At 42.7% G+C, this 26,442-nt stretch overlaps 1 protein-coding gene across 3 annotated transcripts in view; it reads right to left on the minus strand.

Moving 5' to 3' along the window:
- Positions 1–206: 206 nt before the first annotated feature.
- uacab (uveal autoantigen with coiled-coil domains and ankyrin repeats b) overlaps positions 207–26,442 on the minus strand; it is a 38,844-nt gene continuing 12,608 nt past the window's right edge. Inside the window, exons 1-19 of one of the 3 annotated variants that reach the window (XM_005744004.1) lie at positions 18,188–18,969; positions 17,518–17,648; positions 13,608–13,696; positions 12,789–12,853; positions 11,534–11,591; positions 9,799–9,869; positions 9,467–9,573; positions 8,739–8,920; positions 8,179–8,216; positions 7,724–7,780; positions 7,500–7,607; positions 7,009–7,041; positions 5,795–5,887; positions 5,575–5,605; positions 5,419–5,465; positions 2,538–5,225; positions 2,119–2,268; positions 1,107–1,172; positions 207–936 (exon numbers count right to left, since the gene is read on the minus strand). In XM_005744004.1, the coding sequence (XP_005744061.1) occupies positions 865–936; positions 1,107–1,172; positions 2,119–2,268; positions 2,538–5,225; positions 5,419–5,465; positions 5,575–5,605; positions 5,795–5,887; positions 7,009–7,041; positions 7,500–7,607; positions 7,724–7,780; positions 8,179–8,216; positions 8,739–8,920; positions 9,467–9,573; positions 9,799–9,869; positions 11,534–11,591; positions 12,789–12,853; positions 13,608–13,696; positions 17,518–17,648; positions 18,188–18,223 (4,122 nt within the window). In that variant the 5' untranslated portion in view covers positions 18,224–18,969 and the 3' untranslated portion in view covers positions 207–864. Of the gene's footprint in view, positions 937–1,106; positions 1,173–2,118; positions 2,269–2,537; positions 5,226–5,418; positions 5,466–5,574; positions 5,606–5,794; positions 5,888–7,008; positions 7,042–7,499; positions 7,608–7,723; positions 7,781–8,178; positions 8,217–8,738; positions 8,921–9,466; positions 9,574–9,798; positions 9,870–11,533; positions 11,592–12,788; positions 12,854–13,607; positions 13,697–17,517; positions 17,649–18,183; positions 18,970–26,442 lie in introns of those variants that run through there. The other 2 variants (XM_005744005.1, XM_005744003.1) reach the window with 2 other exon arrangements.

Genomic DNA, 26,442 nt, shown 5'->3' on the forward strand with positions numbered 1-26,442 from the left:
GGAGCTAGCACACTACAAGAAATAGTCATTTAGCTTTAGGCTGATAACACACATGCACGATTTGCCACTCTGTACACTGGCCAGGTACAGATAGGCGACCTGTAAGTACACCTACTATTGCTATTCTGTTTTTGCTTCATTTGAATGTGTGTGTGTGTGTGTGTGTGTGTGTGTGTGTGTGTGTGTGTGTGTGTGTGTGTGTGTGTGTGTGTGTGTGTGTAAATCAGCAGCTGAAAATGTATCAAAGAAAACAATGATTACAGCAGCCAGTAACTCTGGGCTTCTGAGCTGGAAACTGTGAACCCCTCCCATTAAAACTCCAGCAAACGTCGATGTTAAACATGGAAGCATTCTGCACGAGCGCTGACAGTCAGGCGGGAATGTGAAAAGTGGTCTGTTTGTCCAGTTTACAGTTAGCTGAGGGTTTCAGGAGTAATCCAAGAAAGGGATGCACATTTTCAAATAACCTTCACATCACTGAATATAATGTGTAAAAGTTGCATAAAATCCACAGATCTTCACCATCATTAGAAAAGATGCGAAAAATAATGTATGAAACAGTTTGTTTTTACATACTGTGTACCAGCAACTGCAAAGTGTTTCTGCATACAGGTAGTTAATTACATTTGGCTTTAACTGCTGAGTTTATGTTTTCTGTGTATCTAAAAGAAAACGCTGCTGGTGTTCGTCTGTATCTACAGCCTGGAGACTTCTTAGACTTTAAATGCAGCAAAATGTGTTTTCTAACAGCCTGTCAGCAGACACACACTGGGCGCCCACAGGGGCCACAGCAGGAACACTTTACAGCAGGGGATATGAAAACAGTGAATCTGAGTCAGCAGGTAGCAGCAGGGTTTTGAAGCTTTAACACACAAACTCCTGTCTCATGCGGATGATCTGCAGCAAGGCGGCCTGGACGTCCTCGTCCATGTGGCCCTGTGGGAGAAACAGAAGAAGGACTTTGGTACATATATAACATCAGATATTAACATTAGACTATCATCATCTGATATTCTGTAGTAACCCTGCTGCAAACTTTCTTTCGTAGACAAACCAGACAAATCTCACTGTGCAGTAATCTCCACAGATTAATGAGTAAGACTTACCTGGGCTGCGCTGAGCAGATGTGTTCGATAAATTGAAACCACCTCTCTGTGTTGCCTCTCAGCATCCTTGTGAAGCAGAAAGGAGGAAGACGTGAGTGACACTGTGCTTTGTTTCACGTCTTTAACAGCTAGACAGTGTAATTGATGTTGACTGTATTCCAGCTTCCAGCTGCTGTATGTTATGATGTTAGAAGAGCAGCATCCAACTTGCTCTAAAGTTGTTCACGTCTTCTTGTTTTCAGCTTTTCATTACGTTATCAATTCAGTTATCCAAAATAAATATGTAATAATAATAATAACTAAATACAGTATATTGCCAAAAGTATTCACTCATCTGCCCTCAAACATGTATGAACTAGAGTGATGCCCCATTCTTAGTCCATAGGGTTTAATATCATGTTGGCCCGCCCTTTGCTGCTATTACAGCTTCAACTCCTCTGGGGAAGGTTCAGGAGTGTTTATGGAAGCACATTCGTGAGGTCAGACACAGCTCACAGTCTGCGCTCCATTTCACCCCAAAGGTGTTCTGTCGGGTTGAAGTCAGCCAGTCAAGTTCTTCCACACCAAACCTATCCATGTCTTTATGGATGCTGCTTTGTGCACTGGTGTGCAATCATGTTGGAACAGGAAGGGACCATCCCAAACTGTTCCCACAAAGTTGGGAGCATGAAATTGTGCAAGACAGTGGTACTATAACAAAGCATACAAAGCTAACAGTGACTGTGGAATATTTAGTAGCAAGGAAATTTCACGAGTGGACTTATTGCACGGTGGTATCCTATCACGGTACCATGCTGGAACTCACTGAGCTCCTGAAAGCGACCCATTCTTTCACAAAGGTGTGTAGAAGCAGTCTGCATGCACGGGTGCTTGATTTTATACACATGTGACTGTGGAAGTGATTGAAACACCTGAATTCAATTATTTGAATGGGTGAGCGAATACTTTTGGCGGTCTATATTTATATAGTTTGTCTAGAACACGTTTTAGCATGTGATGTGTGTCCACTTACAGCCAGCTGCTGCTGTAGGCTCTTGATCTGAGCTTGGAGTGTGTCGATGGGCTGCGTCTGCCTCTTGGGTGTGTTGCTTGTGTATGTCAGCTGGGACAGACTATTCAGCGCCTGCTTTAATCGCTCAACGTCTGTAAGCAACTCTGTGATCTGTCACACAGACAAAGAGCAGGACAAATATCGACGTTAAACATCATTTAACGTCGATCAAGGATTTCCACAGTAGAAATGGAAAAATGTCAGAAAAATCTTTTTCCTCTATTCATCAAAATAAATGACAAACGCATCTCAGTGGTCATTATCATGCTTTTCATTGTTACAGTGGCATTTAGAGTTTATGTGAAACACGCGTAAAATTGATCAAAATCTCTCAAATGAAACTGGGAACAATTAAGACTATACTGTGAATTGTTTTGTACCTTCTTGTCTTTGGCTTCGGTCTGCTCAGCTGATGTTTGAATCCTCTTCTGCAGGTCACAGATGGTGGTGAGGGACTCATCGTATCTCTCTTTCAGCTCTCTGATCTCCCTTTCGATGGCGCGCCCTTTCTCCTGGACTGCCTCCATCTCCGTCCTCGCCCTGCTCTCGCCCTCTCTTGCTTTTGTTGCCTCCTGATGGACCTTTTCACGCTCTTCTACCAAGCTCAGCAGCTTGTTATTCAGGCTGGCGGCCTCCTCCTCCAGCTGCTGTTTCTCCTTCTTCAGCTCGTTCATTTGGTCTTCCTTACAGCGGATCTCTTCGAGAGCCTGAGTAGCCTGAAGGAGCTCTGACTGCAGAGCAGATACATCTTCCGCCCTCTGGGCGTTGTTTTCCTCCTCTTCGCGGAGAGCCAGGTGTAGCTTAGCCACTTCAGCCTCCAGGGCTTCCTTGGCCTCGGCATGCTGCAGCAGAGACTCCTGCTCCCGGTGGAGTTCCTGCACTTCTTTCTGAAAGGCGCACACCTTCTGGGCCTCCGCCTGCTGCGCCTCTCTTGCTTTCTTGCAATCAGCCTGCGCTTGCTGTAAGGCATCATTGAGGGCTTTGAGCTCGGTGTCGTATGTCGATATGCGTGCCAGCTCTGACTTCAGACGCTCCTGTAGGTTTTGAATTTGAGCATTGCACAGGGCATTTTGCTCTTGAAGTTCAGCTTTCTGAAGTGTTACCCCGTCGAGCTGCTGCTCTAAGTTGACCAACTTCTGGGTCAGTTCTTCACATTTAGCCTTGAACTCCTCCTCATTTTCTTTGTGCTTTTCACTGGAAACCAGAGCGACATCTAGTCTCCTCTGAACAGATTCCACCTCAACTTTCAGTTTCTTTTCCTCCTGTCTGTTGCCCTCTCTGGCAGTCTTTTCTTTGTCATACTTCTCTTCCATTTCCAACAGTTTTGCTGTCAACTCTTTAACCTGGGTGCTGTAAGAGGTTTCCTTCTCCTCAGCTGTTGTCAGAGGCACAAACTTAGACTGAATAGCCTCTTGTATGGTATCAAGCTCTTTCTTCTGAGCCTCCAGTTCGTGAGTAAGCTTAACAGTTTCATCCTGAGCCAACGCATGCATTGCAGACGCCTCATTCGCTCTATTCTCTGCCTCGACCACGGCAGCATTCAGCTTGTCTGTGATAGCTCTGTGGTCTTTTACACTGATGTAGTCGTTTTTCATCTCCAGCAGAACTTTTTCTAACTTTTCTTTTAACTTTTCATTTCCTTCTTTCACATTCTTCAACTCTTCCCCACTTTCTTTTTCCCTTGTCTCCAACTTTAACATCTCAGCTTTAACGCTCTCTAAGGTGGAACTTAACTCCATTTTCACTTGCTCGTGCTGCTGTCTGGGAACATACTGTCCCTCCAAGCTCTCTTTGAGAGTCTGACTCTGTGTGGTCAGCTGCACACACTCTTTATCTCTGTCTTCACATCTCTTCTGCAAAAGCTCAACTTTCTTTATCAGGTCGGCATTCTGACACCTCATAGTGTCCATCTCACTTTGTTGTTTCTCACTCGTGCTGCTGAGGCTGCTGATATTCTTCTGCAACGCGCCCCTCTCGGTCTGAAGCTGTTGGACTTGTGCCTCTGCTCTTCCGCAACGTTCGCCGGCTTCCACCAGTTTGTCCTCGAGATCCTCCAGAGCCGTTACCATGTTCCTCCGAACTTCCTCGTGGTTCTGTATCGGTATAAAGTCCACCTCAATCCTGCTGTTAAGTTCATCCAGCTGCTCTTGTAGCATGTCTTTTTCATCCTCACTCTTCTCAACCTCATGAATCAGAGCCTGGCTTTTTGCAGTCACCTCCACCAATGTCTTTTTCAGGGTAGCGTTCTCATCTTCCAGTGCTGCCCAGACCTGCTGCTCCTCAGCAGACAACGGCCTCGGCCCTCCCTGTGAGGAGGGGCTGTCTAGCTTTCGATGGAGCTCCGCCACCTCCTCCAGCACCCGATCGTAGTCTTCCCTCAGCTCGGCGAGCTGCCGTTCCTTCTCGTCAACTGCATTGGTGAGCAGGTTTTTCATGTTGTCGAACTTCTCAGCCGGTACGGTGTTGCCATGTTTAGTCTGGGCCTCTTTCAGCTGGGTTTCCATTTCTAAAAGTGTTTCTCTCAGTACGTCTCGCTCTGCAGTCAGATTTTGGACATCATGGTTCAGCCTCTCCGTCTCAGCTGCTAGTTGGCTCTCACTGCTCTTGTACTCCTCCAAGGCCTTCTCACTCTGTTTGAGGCGGTTGCGAACGCGGCCCACTTCGGCCGAAGCACCTTCATACTTGGCCTTGACGTCCTGGAGCTGAGTGCGCAGTTCTTCTGTCGCTTGGCCTCCTAAATGTTCTTTGACAGCGACTACGTGGGCTTGCAGCTGTTTGACCTTGCACTCAGAGTCCAGCATCCGTTTCTGGACGTCTCCCAAGGCGTCCTCGAGCTCTTGAACCTGCTGGTCAGCCTGTTTCTGGATGGTGTCTCGGCTCTGAAGTAGTTCCTGGCACTCTCTGGTTTTACGGCTCAGTGCAGACTGAAGCCGTGTCGTCTCCTCCTCAGCTGCCTGCTGTCTTTTCTTGACTGCCTCAAGTTCATTTCGGAGCGCATCCAGCTCACCAGGAAGACCCTTCTCCAGCGGTCGGGATAATGAACGTGAGAGGGGAGGATTTCTGAGCATCTTTAGAGAGAGATAGGAAAAAGATGCTGAATTAGTATAGTATATGTTTATATTGCACAATAAAGTCATTCACAGCTTTGCCCCACCCACCACTGTACATTCAAACCTTTTAGATGTAAACTATGAAAGAAAGACGTGCATAGACACCAGACACATGCAGCACATATAAAACTGTTCACAGAGAGGGAAATACCTGATCAGAATCCAGGCTGTGACCTTTGACAAAAACATTTTCTTTACCTGCAACACAACAGCACACAAACGTAAAACTAAAGCAAACACAAACTCTGCTGCTAAAGTTTGAAATTACAGTCTTTTCTTTATGGTCCAAAATAAGCAGGAAGCTGACCTTTGATAACCGACTGACCAGAGTATTCCCCCTGTGAAAACACAGATGGACAAATCGATTACAAACTGACCGATTAGACAGAATACATAAAAATACAAATAAAATAACACTGCTGTAATCAGAAGGCTGCACATGCCTGTTAAACTTGAATCCGAAAACATTTTACTTTCATAAGGATTACCTCGAAGCAGAGACCACACACATGCATGAAATCACTAACCAAAGTACTCCGGAGCTGGACCTTGACAGTCTCCTGCCCTCGAGCGCCTTCATCTTTTTCTTTGGTGCTGAGTAACATCTTCAACTGTTCCTTCTAATAGAAGACGAAGAAGAAGACGAAGAAGACGAAGAAGAAGACGAAGACGAAGAAGACGAAGAAGAAGACGAAGAAGACGAAGAAGAAGAAGAAGACGAAGAAGACGAAGAAGACGAAGAAGACGAAGAAGAAGAAGAAGAAGAAGAAGACGAAGACGAAGAAGAAGACGAAGAAGAAGAAGAAGAAGAAGAAGACGAAGAAGAAGAAGAAGACGAAGAAGAAGAAGAAGACGAAGAAGAAGACGAAGAAGACGAAGAAGACGAAGAAGAAGAAGAAGACGAAGAAGAAGAAGAAGAAGAAGAAGAAGACGAAGAAGAAGAAGAAGAAGAAGAAGAAGACGAAGAAGAAGAAGACGAAGAAGACGAAGAAGACGAAGAAGAAGAAGAAGAAAAAGCAGTGAGGGTAAGAACTCACACTTCAACACTTTAAATGAAATGCTCAGAAAAGGCCAAACCAATCAAACAATTTACTCTGAAACAGTTCGTAACATGAAAAACACAGATATCAGATAATGTACCTACTAACCATATGTCTAAATGCATCTACTCCCTATGTGTGCTACAGTCATTTGGAAGACGTTTGGATGTGCTGCAGGCAGAGTGAAAAACGAATGCTTCTACAGGCAGCAGAAGTCAAAGGGAGGGAGGTGAGGCCTGAAGTCCCGAAGAGAAGAAATCTGGTCTGCAGGTTGGCACATCTTTACGAGACAAAACTGCTCCTGCGCCCAAGATACTAAACTGCAGGCAAACACTGATCCGCGCACGGTAAAATAAATCCACAAAACACCTCGACATCCATGGCTTTAAAGGGCGAGCAGCTTCACGCTTATTTATAGACTAGTTTAACAATTTCCTTTTACTTTGAAGTGACTGTTATTTATTCCTTATTTATTAAATGCTGATAACCTAAAAAAAAGGGAAGAGCTCTTGGAAGAAAAGAGTTCACTGTGCACAGGACACAATTTCACAAAGAGCAAGCTACAATCATTAACCAGCACTGTCATACAAAGTGTTTCCTTGTTGTTCAAGTTACGTATGCATGCAGTTTATATTGAAGGATAAAAGCGAACATTGTGAATGAACCACAGGCAGGAGTAAGTGGTTATTTTTCTATCATACCTCTTTTTGAGAGCCTTCTGCGGCCATTTTTTCCTGCAGATGAAAAAGGATCACAAGTCAACTCACATGAGAGATTAATAAATGACAGCTGATTTCATTTAATTGAATTTCCTTGCCCTTCTGCGTATTGGAAATTGTTCTGGCAGCTAATAGCAGGCAGCTATCATGCTCACTTAAGAAAGTCTCCCTTTTTTTAATATAATTATAAGCCAGCTCTTCCTCCTCAACACCTAGGGTTAGAAAATTATCACACATTTCCTAAATTACACTCCTTATGTTAGAGGAAAAGGAGACATTATGCCAAAGCAGCGTGACTCAGCTTAGCTGTTGTTATTACATTTTACTTTAATTCATCATTTCAGTCCTAAGAAGGACGTGCAAAACCATCCGGCAGGTGCAGTGAACAAAGTGAGCCAGACGCCTGGAAGGCTTTACTGTACCGTTGTGCACAGGGGCTCTGTCACTGTGGGAATACATTAGCCTGGATTTACCTGGGTGAGCTGTTGCTGGAGCATGTTGACTTTATCTAAGAGAGCTTTCTGCTCCTGGTAGTACTTCCTGAGGCCTTCCTGCAGAGTCTCATTCTGCCTTTCCAGATCCTGAATAACAAACAGCAAAAAAAGACAAAACTTTAAACAAATAATTAAAATGATGAATCAAAAATAGAAAAGACTGTTTGTGTGTAATGAGTACGGTGACGTTACACAGCACTTACATGTATGATCTGGTCCTTTCTGTTAATCTCAGCTGCCTCTGTTCTCTCCACTGAATGCTGAGGATAAGACAGGATCTTAATTTAACATTACCACAGTCATGAAATCACAGAACAATTCTCACTTATAGGCACTAGATGGCAGCGTTGCACAACTGAGCAGATCTATGTAGCCTGAAATGTATAAACAGTGTGCTGAACAACACCAAAAAAGATGTTGAGAGATGTGGAGGGAGCAGCAGGAGAGGGCGAGGTTACAGTGCTGGAAATGTAAGCAACTCTGACCATTATATATTATATTATATTAACAAATACAGAGCCTCAGCACCATTTCCATTAGGCTACATGTCACCATGACATACTCCACAATGAGTGAAGTGTGGAGAATAACAAATGCTCTTTATTATTATATTAAAGAGACTTAAAGATGATGTGATTTTTGCATGTTTCAGCGTTACCTGTCGCTTCCACTGTTCTATCTTTGCGGCTTCTTTATCTGCAACACAACCAGAAAAGCGAAAGGTGACATTTCATCCTCCGCTGTTTGTTATCAGGATAAGACAAAAACACGCTCAGAGAGAACGCAATCAAGGAAGGCAAAAGGAAGCAGCTGTGAAAGTGTTGTAAGACATGTAGAACAAAAAAAACAAAACACAGGATTTGAAATGTATAACTTTGTATACTTATGATTCGAAACCAGCAGATACTTAAAGTTAAATAGCATCTTGTCATTATTGATAGCATATGTAATAATAGTACTGTCATGTAGCCTAAAGGCTACACTTTTGTTAGTCTTTACAAAAATCACCTTTCACTTTGTACATAAATAATCTGGTGAGCCGTCACGCTGATGTGTTTTATGCCACTAAGTATCCAAGTAACAAAAGAAATAAATAAATAGTGTGACACTAAGGTTTAGACCTTTCCTTTATCTTTAGGTTAGTCTGGAAAGTTTTATTTATTTATTTTCTTCCAAAAGCAAATTTAGAAATAGCCGTTTCTTGTCCTGCTCTCTGACCTCTGTTGGCTTTGTCGATGTAACTTTTGACCATCGCGATGAGCTCCTGGTCCTTGTTGAAGCGAGCGTAGTGATGTGCGTCGTGACCCAAGCCGTCCACAGTCTTCACATCGGCGCCACTCTTCAGCAGCACCTCCACTGCATCCTTACAGCCGAACTCACAGCCGAGGATCAGCGCGGTCCTGAAGGCGTCAGAGACGGTTTATAATGAAGGCAAAGCTGAATCATCAGAGTGCTTCACACTGATGGGGATGTACCAGTAACCTGACTGCAGCCAAGGTGTGCAGAAGAGCATTTCTGAACACACAACAGCTCAAACCCTGATGCAGATGGGCTACAGCAGCAGAAGACCACATTGTGTGTGACTCCTGTCAAATCAAATTATCTTAAATTCTGTAACATTCAGAGGGCAGGTTCAGAATTAGGTGGAAACAACATGAACGCATGGATCCATCCTGCCTCATAACAGGGGTTCAGGCTGGTGGTGCCTTCATGAGCTCTTACTACTGCTGTATTTTTCAGTGTTGGATTCTGTTTGCTTCCCTTTTAAAAAAAAAACTTTTATTGCCTGTTCAATCTAAACTGGTTTCATGTTAATGTCACAAAAACGCCAGAAGAAATGAGACTTGTTTTAACTTTTCAAACTATATAATCTGTCCAAATCTTGCTTTCCACTTCAATTAAAACTGCTCTAACAGGCCCGCTCGGCAAATTGGAGTGTATCTTACTTGTTTTGTTTGTCCCGGACAGTAATGTCAGCTCCTCGCTCCAGCAACAGCTGACAAATACGGGGATGACACATCTGGGTTGCCAGAATCAGAGGTGTCCTCCCATCCTGAAGAAAGAAAATAAAAAAAAACATTCACATTCCTCTACAGATGTGAGTACACTCCTTCATGATCTGATCCACAAAGAGCATTTATGTAAACTAGGTTAACATGACTTTAAATGTAGTTTAAGACCTCCACACAAGGCAAACTCAAGGACTAAACACAAGCACAAAATGGCTTGGGCTTTTTCAGAAAAATACTGCAAAACAAAGAGCAAAAGCAATTCTCACAAAATCGGTGGCATTCACAGCCGCCCCGCTGTCACAGAGAAGTTTGACGCTGGAGGCACAGCCCGCCATGACTGTGGAGAAAAAGAACAGAGCGCTGCAATCATTTCATCTCATTTACCACGGAAAAACAAGCACAGACACTGTTGATGTTGAAAATAGTACCATCAAAGCTATACGCAAACCGCCTTTAAACAAACTGCTGAATTTTATTTTCTATAATGTCTCAAACATCAACATCCATATGTACGCATGCGTAGGCTTTGATTATGGAAAACAGTCAAAGAGAGAAAAGAGTAGAGTTTACTCCAGTACACACATACAGAGTAGAGTGAGTACTTGAATAGAACTCAATTGCGTTGATGCTACAGCAGTTACTATTGTGCTACTGCACAGGGTACCAGCTCTATTTTACCGTAGTACACCTATAATTTAGTAGCAGCAGGATAGTTGTTTACTATAATCTTCTACTGCTGCTGTCAGTACTAGTAGATTATAATAGAATCAGGACTACAATGGACTAGAATAGAGTTTTAAAATACACTGAGCACTTTATTGCAGTGGAATCAGAGCTGGAACAGAGTGATGTCACCTCAACATTAGATGAGAGAGAGCATACTACTTAGAGCTTTGAACTGAGTCTTTTTTTTTTCTTAGACCAAAATGCAAAATACACTATATGGACAAAAGTACTGGGCCACCAACACAGGACACCTACAGGAGCTGTTCAGGTATGGGAGCCAATGCCAGAAACTCAGCAGAATGTCAGTGTGCATCAGCACTCAGTGGTCGGACACAGACATGGCTGAGATGCTGTGTTTCCCAAACACTTGCACTTTGCAATAATGCTACTGATTTTTGATAGTGGTATATCTAGGAGGGAAGACATTTCATGAGATACAATAGTGGCATCCTATTACAGCACCAGGCTCGAATTCAGTGAGCTCTTTAGAATTACTCATACTATCACAAATGTATGCAAAGGCCAAATTTTACCTGAATTCAAACATTGAAAGGTGTGGGCCAATACATCTGTCCATATAGTGTACTGTGCCTAACCGCCCATGGATGGTTTATACCACAGCTGCCATAAAGTAACAGGACTTGTAAATGCCAAAATAACTTTTTTAATGTTCCTAGAAGTGTTAATACATCACTATGTGCAAATTCTTAAAATATAATCATCGTTGTTATATAACTTTAAAATTTGTGGTTTTAGAAAAAATAAGAAAAAAATAGTAAAGTGCATTATTTTTTTTAAATTAAGCAATCATTCCTGAACAGAAAACTTGGTTTTAGTGGTTGCTGGCTCAAATTTGGATATAAAAATTCAGTTAACTGAATTCTTTAATTTTTAGAGATTTCTAAATTATTTGTGCTTCCTTCTTTTCATGACAGGCGGTCAGCACTGTATGTTGCTCTACAAGTCTGCAGGGATTGGACAGCGGGTGGTGTCCAGAGTTCAAACTCAAAATGCCAAACTGGCTTTTAATGTTTGTAGTACCCCATGCTGAACTCGACTCCCCTTGGATCTCAGATATATCGGCTGTAACCTCTTTCACGCCACATTTTATTATTCTTTGTATTCTTCTTTTGGTTTTATGGTGCATTACTTTTCAGTCTGTTATTTTATCATTTTCTTGAAATTTACAATATTTGTAGAGTCCTTGGAACTACAAATGTTAATGAATTGCTGTGTGAAATAACTTTTCCCTGCCTTGCCGTAGAATAGTCTTACCAGCATCATGTAGAGCCGTTCTTCCTTGCAGGTCCACGTTTCCAACTGGAGAGTTGTGCTGTTAAAAACAAAGATAAACTCAGATAAAGAAAATGTAGAAACTGTTACACAGCGTGTATCAAAACAAATAAAGAATATGACTTATTGTCAATATAAAAAGGTAAACTCACACTTTACATTACAGGTTCGTTAGCACAGACCTGTTTCAGTGTATTATAGTATAATGACACTGATTCAAATAACAAAGAAATGACCCCTTAACAATTCTGTTTGGTCATTACTAACATGCACTGTAACTATGTAGGGACACAAAGTGTTTTCAGTGGAGTACAGACACTCAGGTTCTCTTATGCCAGTCTACTTGTCCAGCAGTGGTTTAATTAGGTTTCCTTGTTGCAGGTGTGTAAAACAGGAGCACCCTAAATATCATGTATTTCCAGCAGCTGGCAGTGGAAACTAAAAGGCAGAAGAAGGAAGGTCATATTAGGATAAGTGGTGCTGTGCTCAAATGCTTGTGACATCTACACACAGCCCACTCCACTGACTGGGCTCCAGTGATTGTAGTGCTGTGGTGATGAGGGCTGCAGGACTCTATGCTAACAGGAGCCTGATGTTGCTGGGTAAGCTTGACAGTACGATCTGTCCCCCACTATAAAAACTCCACTCTCTCTAGCAACAAGGGCCAAAAATTAGCAGCATGCTCAAATGACATAGTGAAGAGGGGGCGTAGAACAGCAATGGGAGCTGAAGGTAGCGCATTGGAGGTGGGATATCCTATACCGTGATGGTTTGGGCTGACGGAGGGAGACAGTAGCTGTGGTGGGCATCCAGCTGCTATGTCTAGTGTGATGACGGCACTAAGAATGGATGGCAGGTTTGCAGGAGGGTAGGCTTGTCAACAGCTCTGACAACCCCCTGCCAACAGCCACAACCTCCATTAGATCATTGCCATGCCAGATATGAGGGGGGCATGAGGGGGAAGGGACGCAAGACAATGAGAGCGCAATGTTGCAGAGAGACAGCCGCCTTATTGTAAACACATAAATCCTCCAGAGGGCCACGGTGACTCAACAAGCACTACTGTTGACCGATATGGAGTGGCCTCAGTAGCCACAGCTGTTTGGCAATAAGAATTTAATGGGGCTGAGAGGAAATCTCCTCTGACTGACCAGTGACTGTGAAACTGTACCAAATAAAAAGGTAGTATGTCATTTCATTTTGGCATATGTTTCTAACAATGACAGCTGCGCTTTACCTGCAGGAGTTTCTGCACACACAGAGAGTGTCCATTTCTCGAAGCTAGATGGAGAGCACTTTTACCTGAAAGAGACAAAAGCAGTTTTAAAACAACAACAAAAAAAAAAGTTAATTTACAACCCACGATTTGCATGTATGCATATTTAGAGAAACACGCCACAACATGCAATTACCCCTCTGATGCACATACTACAAGTGTTTACAGTACATGTGTCGTTTAATCTGTTTAGAGGACTTCAAATGATGTTAGATTAATTCATTATATTAAATAGAAATGCAATATTTCTGTAAATACAGCATACAGATTTGTTTCAGTCAAACTAGATTAAGAAGTAATTTCATTGTTGCTATAATAGCAGTTGTAATTTTAGTATTAAAACCTTTGTTACGCCCTTTATAGGGATGGGATTGCCGTTTTCTTCAGTCTGTGGAAAGTAACAGCATGATGTCATTTGTTCTTCAAAGTATTTAGCATTACCACTCTTTTGAAGGTTGCATACTCTTTGCCTTAGTCGCTCTGCAGTGAGAACTGCTGTCACCAGTGGATAAAATTTATGACGGTCTGCTCAGGTCCAAGCAACATATACTCACAGCTGCAGAAATATATTGCGCCTTTAAGGGTCTGTGAGTGTGCATGCTAAATGGTTCTGAGCTATGATGGTGATCATGCTCTTTTTCCAGTTTCCATAGCGCTTTTTTACATTTCACAGAGCGTTTGCAGACAAGTCAGTGTCTTCTATCCAAACTCTGAGTGACTGCTACGATCTGCTAGCAATCAAAGCAATCACGCACAAGGTCTTTGGTGCAACAAACTTACCAGCGGCGTCACTCGCAGTCACATCAACATTGTGTCCCAGGATGAGATTGAGGACTTCTAAGTGTCCTCGTGTTGCAGCCAAATGAAACCTGGAAAACAAGAGAGAGATGGAGATTAATTAAAAATTAATAAATAAGAAATAAAAAAGCCAGAAAAGACTGACAGGGCATGGGTGAGAGGTATATAGCAGAGAGCAGAGAGCACAGAGTTGAGAAGGGCAAGTGAAAACGTGATAGGGTGTAAAGAGACAGGGGAGAGGGTAAAACTGAGAGACAAGAGAGGGGCTGCAAACTGATGCCTGGCTCCAAGCTATCAGCAGGATCAGCATTCTCAAAACATAACGAGAGCCCTCAGGGTTTGTGAGGTCTAAGTGACAACTAGGAGCGACACAAACTTGTTTGTTTTGCAGAAAAAAAACCGTGTCTACCGACAAAAAATGTTGAATGCATGGTAATAGCTAATAGTTAATAGACATGAATAGTAAACTTATTGATATCTACAGCATCAATCAAGTGTTGTGACTGGGATACCCAAGCCAAATTATCAAATCTATCGACCAATGAGAACCATGTGACTCGACTGAACATACTCAGTGCAAGTTGGAGCGAAAGTGTTTAATGCACGATTGCTACACAGTGCACATATTCCCTTGTTAATTGCCTACTTAGTTAAGCCGTTTCCCACTGCACGTGTTTGCCAACATGTATTTAATCATCACCTTCAACTGGAAACGTTCCAGCTGCGCTTGTCCAATGTAACCCACAGCAGCACTGCTGCTAGTCTCCATGCAAGACTGCGGAGCACTTGTGTGTAAGCTAATCTCTGTCTGACACCCACCCGGACACATGAGCCCGTTCATACACTAACCCCAAGTTATCTGCCAAGGAGACAGCTCGGCTGTCACCTCAACGCTGGCGTGGGTATTAAAAGCAGTGTTGATGACCAGGAGATGCTGATCTTCTGTGGAGCAGTGGCGTCTTGGGCTCTCCAGGCCAAACAGCAGACGGGAAGCAGAGTAAAGCTATCCAAGTGGGGTGATACCCCTCACTAAGTTCATAACCTACATCACTTTCCATAAGGGAACTCAAAGAATGCTTTGAAATAAAGTTAAAGGTACATAAGTGCAATTAATTGAGTGCATTTCCCCATGACTTTGAAGAATAGAGAGCGATGACTGTCTTGACAGCAAATATAACTCAAAGCCAAAATGGTCAAGCCTGAAAATCTGGCCTGTCTCTACAATAATAAAATAAAGGCAAAAATGCCAAAAATCCATCTTAAATAAAGTATGATATTCAACAAATGCAAAGGACTGATGCTATAAATACATGGAGACCTCAGTGAAATGGTTAGACAACAAAAAAAAATCGAGACTAATGGCTCTGGCTTTAACAGAGCACATTACATTTTCACATCTGCTCCTTGGGGAGCTTTCAGGTTGTCAGTCTACTGGATATGGCTGCTATTTTTAAAAGAGTCCACTTGTTTCTGTTTTCTATCAAACCCTAGTATGACGCTAGCTGAACCATGTGTGACAAAGTGCGTCTCTGAGGATACAACAGTCCATGTTCATATCTTACATTTAGCTCCCTCTTATCTGAAAGTGAATATTGGTATGTGTGCACAAAAACATGCTGCTCTACTCGTTTCTGTAAAGCTCTGTCAATCACTGCTGCGCTTAGTTTTAAGAAAGTCCTCTAATGCCAGTGGTAAGTCACAACATCCATCGTATCAAAATGAGAAGGTCAACGTCGTTGCCTGGTAGCCAGACAAGGAGAACATTGCAATACATTTGATATATAACAAAGAGAATGGCAGCGACTGCTTAGTGTTACTTCCTGTAAATCTATCATCAAGTTGGCCTCAAGATCACACACACACACACACACACACACACACACACACACACACACACACACACACACACACACACACACACACACGAAACTCAGATCTTACAATAGTTAGATTTTAAAAAAAAGCACCCCCCAAAAGCACTTGAGCACAAAATTAGCTATTCACTCAGTGCCAGGATTGTGCTGGAGATTTAGCTGACTGACTGTCTTTAGTGGTATGCTCATGCTGTCATGAGAACTACTTTTGCTACTAGGCCCTTGTCTGCACAGAATGAGCGTTAGTGATGGGTGGGCTTACCACGCTGAGATCCAGCTAAAGCCACAGCAGAGATGCAAACTGTTTACTCAGCTGGAAGGTGCGATAGAAACACTTAGGGCTGAATTCATTAGCTCTACACAACGAGGCTAATCCAGGGCACACCAAATGATATATTGGGGGTAACAGCTTGTAATTAGTTTCCCCTCAGAGGTCCATGATTATAAGGAATCACCATTCAACATTCCTTTGTGGGCTTTTGCAAAGGCCAGAATACCATATGCACATGTGTGCGTGTCTGTGTGTGTGTGGCCCAGTGAACTATAAGTGGCCTGGCTGAGTTGCGGTTCACTTTTGTTTTGGTTAGACGTGGCAAAAGCGTGACCTCTTCCGGCCCCCCCTCGAATATTCATTCATTTTACAGTTAACTGGTTCTGATCCACAGGGGAACAGCGAATGATAAGCATGACTGTGTTTGGAAACAACAACCTCTGCAGGCTGTGGTTCTGGATTTAGTTCTGACAAATTCTAGCACCTTATTATGAGACCAGGCATTTATCAGGATGTGTGTATAATTGTGTTTATTCGCATGCATGTGCACATTGGTCTATGCGGTGGTGCCACAAGAGAATTTCACACACTGCTGAAAATACTCTGCACCTTTGCAGTCTGGGATCTGGAGCTCCAGAGTTTTATGGTTTAACAAAGGCTTTGTCAAAATAAACGCGCAGCACGGGCCAGAGACGAGTGACTCATTCATATATCTAGGATTAAACCGAGGGCGCCTGCCCGCCCGAAAAACTGGTGTCAGAATCTGTTTAAATTTAGGAAGAAAACAGAGCACCTCATTTAAAAAAACAAAACAAAAAAACAAAACAGGTCAATGTATTGTTTTTCAAGGCTGAACCATTTTTAATAATAGCACTACATTAAAGGTCTGTCTGGGAGATGTGTTCATATCTGTGGTTTTGGATGGCTGAGATGCAACATCAGAGAATTCCTCATACACATTTCAGACTGACCTATTTTCCTTCTATTTCTTACTGCCCTGTTAACACTGCAGGGTGCATATCGAGTTAGTAGGGAAAAAAAACAACGACCTCTGAATATATCAGGTTCTCACTTAAAACATGCTCCTCCTCCAAGATGTCAAGAAATCGTGGTAATGGCCTGCAACAGGGCCTAAATGTATTACTTGGTGTTGCAAGAATCACAGTGGATCTAATCTTAATTTGCAGAGAGTCATTTCCTGTAGGGACTACATAAACTGCCTCCGGACAATGTGATCAAGCCTCGTGTCCACGGACATTCTTTACACCAGCTCCCACACTGACCTCCGGTCAAAGGGAAACTAAAAGGGAAATTTCTGGATATAAAAAATGGAGACAGAATCATGTACAGCACTCGTTTCATTTTGTTGTGTTTATATTTGTGGAGGTTCATGCAGGGGTAACGTGGTGCTTATTTAAGACGTTCTGGAGCGAGAGTGACCTAATTGTGAAGGAATCTTAGAGAAGCTTTATCTGGAAAAAAAGGTCAGGAATGTCACGCGGTGGGGAGGTCACCACAATGTTTGGAATTGCTGTTGCTGGTTTTAGATTTACAAATCTTTGCCAATCCATGCTGGACTCAAACAAACACAAACGTTTCAGTGATTTCTGATCTGTACACTGTCATCTCACTGTACTACACTTCGTGTGGTACGCGTGTGTGCTGCCGAAGCTCAAAGCTCTGACTATACATGTCAACATACTGCACATGGATGCATGTGTGTCTGCATGCGCCTGTGTTTACTTACGCAGAGCGTCCTTCCACGTCAAGCTTAGTGGGGATGATGCCCTTCTTGTTGAGAACAGCAGACACCTTGTCCACCTCACCACGCTCCACTGCCTTCATCAGCCGATCATCATACTTGTTCCAGTCTGTGTTCTGTCAATGATGATAGCAAACTATCAGACATTTCTAACCAAACAGTTATGTATTTCACCAAGGCTGTACTTAGTTTAACAGCTGAGAGTAATAGCTATAATTTGGTCCCCAGGAGTTTTAGCTGACTACCAAACGCAAGCCGGGCACGAACACACATAGAACAAAGTCCATTTCTGAGTCATTTTTCCTTTTCTGCTATAATAACAGACAAGAATAGACCTTAATGTGCCAGGAATTTAAAACGCTTCATGAGTTGTTGCTACAAAGCAAGGAAACAGTACTCTTAAACCTCCTGATAAGAATGTGGCTCTTTACACTGAAAGTCAAAATAAAGACAAAGCAAAAACAAGCAAGTGCAAATTTTAATCATAACCAAGATTCAAAACAGGCGATGTGTACACAGAGAGCTGATCTAAGAGTTCTGCCACTGCACTGCTGCTTCTGTAAAGCACAGCTTTCGGCTACATTCACACTGTTCATGAAATCAGAGCTCCAATAACGGTGGTGACAAGGTAAAATTATTGGCAATGAATACCTACAAAGTGCACGGAGGTGCATTTCAGCCAGCGGCTCATCTTGGGTGAGTGGAGCTGGTCCTTGCACCGTGCTACTGAAAAAGTTGCCACTTTTCTGGTTTACAAAAGCAAAACTAGAGAAAAACAGTACAAAAATCCCCTCAGTCTCTCAGTGCACTCAACCAGTGAGTGCAACAACAAAAAAGAAAGGATGAGAAGACAGAAGGGTGAGAGTCTGTAACGCAGAGGAGGTCCTCTTATGGGAGGTTTAACCTCAGGAATCTTTCTCACTTGCAGCAAAAAAGTTCATTTCGCAAGATTTTTCTAAGCATTCCTCTGTTGCTCATGAGCGCTTCCGGCAAGTTCATCACTGCACAGCAGTTTAGTTGATCGTTAAAGGGAGGAGAAGGAGGAGTGATTGAGGAGAAAAGAACAGAGGTGGAGAAGCAGTAGGGCCAGCCCTGCCAGCCCTGGGACCTGCCCTGGCCGGCAACTGCAACTCCTCCTCTGGTGGGGGAAGTCAGCTCAGCCTGGCTACCGTTCACCTCCCTCAAGTGCCGTCGCCTCCTTTCCTCAACTCAGTCTCCCTTTCTTCTGGTACTCTTCCTGCTGTTTTCTGTCTGAAAAAACAAACTCAACGCTCTTTCTTGTCGAGTAGTAATGAAGGGTTTCTCTCGCTGCCTCTTCTCTTCTCTATCAGTGGTCTCCAGCTTCTTCACCCCACCAAATGGCAAGGTCAGTCAGGCTCAGTGGGGTAAATATGTGAACTCTCACAGGTTTAAAATATCACCCCCTCCCTGGTAAACAGCAGCGGTGCAGACAGCCCTGCAGACTGGTTACCTCTTTATTTTTTGACCCTCCAACCTTTCTGCAGTGACTGATAGGAAGACAGTGGCTAAGAATACATTCTGGACATGCCTCCAGCATGAGTAATGGCTTTAATGTCCATCAGCACTGCCAGCATGCGACAAGGCCAGCCAAAAAGACCGTGCTTACATCGACACCCCCCCACACACACACACACACACACACACAATGCTCTCTGCTTGCCTCCCATCTGAAAATATTAATGTCAGAGGGGGATTATGGTTTGCACATTTTGAAGTGGTCTTGGCACTGACCCTCAAAGGATACTACGGGGTAAAAGCTGCTGTTAACCCATCCATCTAAACGGGGTGGTGTGGCTCCAAAGCCCCGTGATCCTTGCAGTGCGGCAGCAGGGTTAGACGACAGCCTTTTTACAACCGTCTGTGACTGCAACCCCTCCAAAACCTGCATCTATATTGCCTCCTCGCTTTCACTGATACACTTTAAAAGCACAACTTTAACTTACTGAGTAAAACATCACAGAAAAAAAAGAAGTTTTTTAAAAAAAAAAGGGGGGACACACAGACATCAATCTATGGTGAGGAAGACAGGATACAAGGAGACCCGTTTAATTTACACACTACATCAGCTCCTCATGTTACTGCCCGCTGCCAGACTGGCGTTAACAGAGCAACACTGATATCCACAAACATGCAGAAAGACCTCCTCCGCATGACATGTCGTATCATAAGGAGTAGGTGTCAACTTACGAAAGCTGCTCGCCCTCGCATGGAGACAAAGCCGCCAAAATGGCACCTAGCCATCACATACGTCGGTCACGTAAATATCTCACACTGCTTTGCTGCTGTGTGTATTTGTTTGGGAATCTGTTTATGTACTAGTTAATATTAGGGCTGTTAGCAAGCAAGAGGTGCCACCGCAGTAGTCCCTGTCTTTCAAGGGGAGCTGATCGACATATAATAACTTGATGTTGTGAAGAGAAATAGATCATCTGTGCTTGTTGTTGTAACGCATGTGACTTAAACTATCTGCAAACTGAACAGAACAGCAAACGGGAAACTAAGAAAAGTTTTCCAGATATGATTCCCACTTTCTTGAGCAGTCAAAGGTTTTAAACGTGAATGAGTTTCCTTTACGAGCTGGAAGGATGATGATTGCAACAGATGACAATATCTAGTTACATTTAATGACGCCAACATGATATCAATGTATCTTCCTGTTTTACTTTCATATCTCAAATTGTACATTGCTGACACATATTTACCAGGATCAGGGGAAATACTCCCTATACTTTAACAGAACAAAAAAAGTAATGTTTTGGCTAATTTAGAGATATCGCACTTTTGTTTATAGCAGTCTGAGCACTGTTTGAAGTAAATGCAGCAGAGTCATCCAACTAAATTACCGATAGTCAGAAAATCACCAGTTATTTTCTTGAGGATAAAAGCTTCACGTGGGAGTTTCCCTCCAGGACTAATCCATTGCTTTTGCCAGTGAGATAAAACAATCTACCCACAAAGAACTGCGTGTTCTGGAAACACCTCTGCTTTTCCATGACACTGGACCTGCCCTGAATGCTAGGTCATCTTTGAAATGACCTGGCATTTACTTGACATTTATTGAAATTAACGGGTTGCAAACAAGCTGTTTGGATGACCGCATGACTAATCTGACATCCGAGGAGCAGCTTGAATGGCATCTGTGATTCATTTTAAATTGCTTAATCGCAGTTGTGTGGAAAAGAGTTAGGACCTTTTTCTTCAGTACTAAATAATAAACAGTTGTATCCTTTAAATACTCTCCTCCCTAAAGTTTGACGTTTTGAAGGGGAAACTCCTACAAATGAATATGCAGTAAGACCAGCTGCAGAAATAACTGAGTCCATGGCTTTACATCAGCGGTCCCAAACCCTTTTTGCGCCACGGACCGATTTATGTCCAACAATATTTTCACAGACCGGCCTTTAAGGTGTCGCGGATAAATACAACAAAATAAAACCAGTACCGATACCAAAAAAAAGAAGAGTTATTAATAACACACTGGAAAAGACCCAGGGAAACAGAGTTAACGATAAAAAAAAAAATAACATAAACCCTGAAAACCATAAATTTCACAGCCTCAACTCTCGCAGCCCAGGGGTTGGGGACCGCTGCTTTACATGATTACATTTTCCCTGCACCTCTTTTGTAAATCCTGACAGTAGTGGTTCTTTGAATCTACTACATAAAGCAGCAGATTGAGGTTTATCTATAGATTCTTTGAGCTTGAGATCCCATCCCAGGGGCCTTAACACAGGGTGAGACCTTGTCTTATTGTTTCACCTGAAACCTCTGATAATGACCCACAACCTTTTTCACACCTTGGCTCATGCGAGGGGGGTACACGTTTGCAAACTACTGCTGTCGAATTTATACATGCAGACATGCCAACACATTGCCATCAGTCTATGTCAGTGAGCACAACTCGAAGAGACTCAACTGGCTGCCAGCTGGTTCTGTTAAATGTGAATTTCTGTGCAGACAGCAGCAGATATGCTCACTTATCACTCCTGTATTATAGGAAACAAACTGGATGCAACTGCCATAGGCTGACTGTAAAAAAAAAAAGTCCAGCTTTGGATCATTTTGGATCGGACCAACATCCCAACATCCCATTTATCCAAATATTGAATAAATGTATTCCTAATTGGTACCCAAAGCCATGTCATTTAGTAAAAAAAGTGGTCATGTTTATCTGCTGGGCTGAATATCTACACCATTAAAAAGCCCATCCACACACATGACTTGAACACTTGTGATACTGTAATCTCCACAAAGGCAGGGCTCATTAGCATTGCTGTAACTGGAGCCACAGTGAGACTTCAAGAGATGTACACAGAAGTTTAAAAAAAAATCTCTGTAATTTTTTTAATTAGTCCTGAACAGAAAACCTTAATAGGCATGGAGCAGCCAGCTTTACAGTGTCTGTATTAAACCTGCATACAAGACGTTACTGACTCAATATTCTGCTAAAGCTTCTATTTTAACACAGTGACCTCGAGGACAAGACGTCACCTGACATTGGATCAGACAGGTTAGGCCGTTCTACCTGTCTGCACAAATTATTCTGGCTGCCTGGTAATATGCCACTTAGAGACTCTCGCCATCTTCAGCTCAGATGTTCCGTCACTTCTCCAACACCTCGGTTTCCTGCCTCTCTCAGCTGCTGGCGAGACTAATAGGTCTCCAATATCCTCACAGATGAAATCACCAGCAAGAAATATCTAAGCGGTCATCTGATAAGAGACTGAAGTCAGGATCACAACATAAAGCTTTACACCAATATGGTAAGTGATAGTTGTGTCCAACGTCAAACTGCAGTTACAGATCTAGTTTTATGATATCCACTACGGGGATCCTCTTGATTATGAAAGTCATCTGCGAAGACACAGACATTAAGCCATGAAATATAACCCTTTGACAATTTATAGGAAATGTGTCTCTGTAAATACAGGCAGAATCTTTTTCCCATTTAGAGCTTTAGCTCAAGCTTCAGATTTTCAGAAGTCTTCAGAAGTCAGACGTGTAATGCAGCACATGGGTGAACTCAATGGATGCATTGATCTTCCTCACAGGGGTTCATGTGAGCTCTAATGGAGAAATGTTCCAAAATTCATCTGAAGCTAAACTGAGGCTTCAGAATAAGATATAATAATGCAGTCGAAATGTAGCTTAAAGAGGACATGAGTAAGAGTTTAGAGACATATACACTCACTGGCTGCTTTGTTACATAAACCTGTTCAACTCTGCATTAATGCAAATATCTAAATCAGCCAATCAAACTCGGTGCATTTAGGCATACAGAGATGGTCAAGATGACTAACTTAAGGTCATAAAGAGCATCAGAATAGAGCAGATGGTTGAAGTGACTCTGAAAATGGCATGGTTGTTTTTGCCAGAGGATTTTTCAGAAATTGCTGATCTACTGGGATTTTCCCACACAGCCATCTCTAGGGTTTACAGAGAATGGTCTGAAGAAGAGAAAATATTCAGCGAGCCACAGTTTTCTGCAGGAAAATGCCTTGCTAATGCCAGAGGTCAGAGGAGAAAGGCCAGACTCCTTCAAGTTAATAGAAAGGCAACAGTAACTCAAATAACCACGAAGGCATGCAGAAGAGACTGTGCTGTATCATACCCTCTGTGACAATACTGTATGCATTTTTATGTGATATAAAAATGTCAAGTTGTGATATCATTAATTTACGTTCCCTGCTGTGTGTAACAGTGAGACTAGCCCAGGCATGTCAGAGCATAAGAGCTGCGTGTCAACCTCCAATGATGCTCTAGTACCTATATATGAAGTTTCTTATAAAACCTCCAACAAAGTGCAACTATTGTGGAAAAGACACACCGCTGAGTGCAAACAGTCTGTGAATGAAGAGGTGCTAGCAGCCGTAGATGTGCAGCCCAAATGACTCCACTGAGCAAGATACAACATCCCAGGTAGTTTTTTAGCTTTACTATATGACATTCTTGAGCATATCCTGATGAGGTACAAGGTTGTGATACTTTAGGTCTTGTTAAAGTGAAGTGTTGGGAATTATTTTCACATACAATTTCCAAGGAAAACACTACATAGGCTACTTTTGTGCTTATATTTGACTTAAGCTTGCTCTGCTGCTGTACTGCTGGAACCTTGTTTCAATAGAGTCACATTTCAATCTAGGAAGTATATCATCAGTGACAGTAGCTCAGTTGAAAAATCCTGTTCATTAACGTACACTTCCGAATGCTGCTGCCTGCAAACATCAACAAAATGTTCTGGGGGGTTTTCCCTTTATCATCAGAAATATTGTGTTCACAAATATTCTTGATATATTGTGATATAATTATAAGATTATACTGCTCACCCCTAACACACACCAAAAATTGAAGCAGGGAGTCTACAGCAGCAGAACACCACACTGGGTTGCTTGTCAGCTAAGAACAAGAACTGAGGCTACAATTTGCACAAACTCACTAATAATTGGGCGAAAGCAGACTGGAAAACTGTTGCATGGTCTGATGAGCCTCGAGGTCTGCCACAGCATTTGGATGGTACAGTCAGAATTTGGAGTAAACGACACAAAAGCACAAATCCATCCAGCTTTGTATAAACAGTTGGTGATGGTGGAGTGGGGAATATTTTCTTGACACACTTTAAGTTTTTAACCAGCCACCATCAGTTCAACAACATCCACCGGCAACTGGCAGCATATTTGCAGCTCTGTGTGTGAGCTGTGCATTTTTGTTTGAAACCTTAAGAGGACCTTACAAGCCCCTGCAACCTCATAGAGAATAAACAAGTAAGAATAACATAGGCTAAATGGTGCGTACTGGTCCAATCAATCGGACAACAACCACTAGAGTATGCTTTGAATTTTGCTTTACATAGCAAAACTGAGAAAATGATGCACTGCTGCATTTCTTTGATATTTAAGATAAACACACGTTACAGTAACTAAATGACACGTGTTCAAACAAAGTAGAGCTTCCTGAAGATGATGACCAATATATTGCATGACTAACATAAAATCTGTACTTTTGGTTTAGCAACATGTCCAAACAGGACACCAATCTTCTGCTACTATTTTTATCATTTATCCCTAGAGATACCTGTTTGTGGCATTAAAATAGCTTCATGCTTTGTGAATATCTCAATGACAATTTGATTTATTGGTGCGATATGCTGTGGCAGTTAAAAAGCCAAAACTCTAGCTGGGTCAGTGTAAACGAGACCCTCAAGAGCTTAAATATCAAAAACTGTGCCACAGAAATCTCTCGAAGTGGCACGTAAACAAACAATGCAGGAACACGGAGCAGTTTTCATGAACAGTCAGGTGAACATGAAGGAAAGATGGGAAATCCTGTTAGTAACTCAGTGGGACACTTTATAATAATCTTCTCTGTTACTGATGAATAGATGCAGCTCTCCGGCATACCTTTTCAGGCATTGCAGTTTGAGGCGGGAGTGTTTTTACACCAGCGCCCATACCATCGCACACATCCCTTTAATCTGTGACCACAGACCTGTGCGTAACGCGGTGAGCTGTGCAACTGTCTGAGCATGTAGGGTGTAACTGAAACCCCTGAGGGCCAGAAACAGAAAGGGTGCAGGAGAGAAAGACTGGGAGTGTGTGAGCCAAACACACAAGGACAGGAGAGGGGTGGAGGTGTGAAAGTGACAAGATGCAGCATGCTTGCAGTCAATCTGTCATTTTGGAACAGGTAAGCTGATGCTTCACAGTAAAAGCCCCTCGCGCATTTGGGCCGACACTGATGGTTCAAGCCAGGTGTCTGGAGAAAACGAGGCACTGGTTGTCGGAATGTATATGAAGCATGTCTGGATAGCTGCTAAGCACAGAGTCATTCGTCCAGGTCTGGATGCATAAGAACAGGCAGAAACGCCCTCTGGTGGTCAGCAGAATAATAACAAGTCAATGTATATCTGCATGCTCTGACCAAGAGGATAGGTGATAAGCATCAAAAGCATTAATAACACAATGGTAACCTAAAGAGAATCCAAAGCAATTGTATCTCACAAGTAATTCTCCAAATAACAGAAAATGTATTACAGATACAAGTATGTATGAGAAAATTCTAGCAATCATTAGTACAAACTACCATTACGCAGCCAGTGCCAGTGCCAAGATCACTGTCATGGGTTATTGTTCTCAGCAGCTGTGAATCTATTGAGCATTCAGTGCTCAAGAAACAACAGAAAGTAAAAGGAAATACTGACTTAGATTAAGCACAAATTTACCAACTGCATGAGAATGCAGCCTTTGCACTATGACACACACAAAATGAAACATGATGCCAACTCTGCAGTGACTGTTGAAACAGATCAGGATACAAAAATGTGTGAAGCTCTGAATATCTGTTAGCGTGCAGTAAAGTGAGTTGTTAATCTGCATAAAGTGTGAAGGTTTAAGACACTTACGTAAAGTTAACCATGTGGGAACTAAAATAAAGCCCATACGGTAAAGTGGCTTTCTGGGAGTTTCCTGGTGATCCTCCAAAGATATTCTTACTTGTGCTGCCCAAAATGGAGACTAGTCAACCCAATTATTAGGTCAAACCATTTTAGATGACACTTGACCCAGAGGACAAAACGTTTCCCAGCTATTTTCCCTCAACTTCCGTGACCTGCTGCCAGGCCTGGGATCACCTTCCTCATTCCCTAAACCCAGTGGCCCTTGCCCCTGCCAACTCACCTGGAAAGGCAGTCTAATGACAAACTAGTAAGCCACGTTCTATAAGAAAGTCACTGCCACTGACAATATGCCAGCACAACTCTGCAGCTCCAGCTCCATGCAAGAAAAAGAAAGGATGCAGCCCACCTCACTGCAGTACCAGTGAGGTGGGCTGCTAGTGAGGGAATACTTGGGTCACTAATGCAGAAACACTACAGCAAATTAAAAAAGTATTGAC

This window comes from Pundamilia nyererei, unplaced genomic scaffold (assembly GCF_000239375.1).
Source record: "Pundamilia nyererei isolate P.nyererei 1_Seehausen unplaced genomic scaffold, PunNye1.0 scaffold00137, whole genome shotgun sequence".
Lineage (NCBI taxonomy): Eukaryota > Metazoa > Chordata > Actinopteri > Cichliformes > Cichlidae > Pundamilia > Pundamilia nyererei.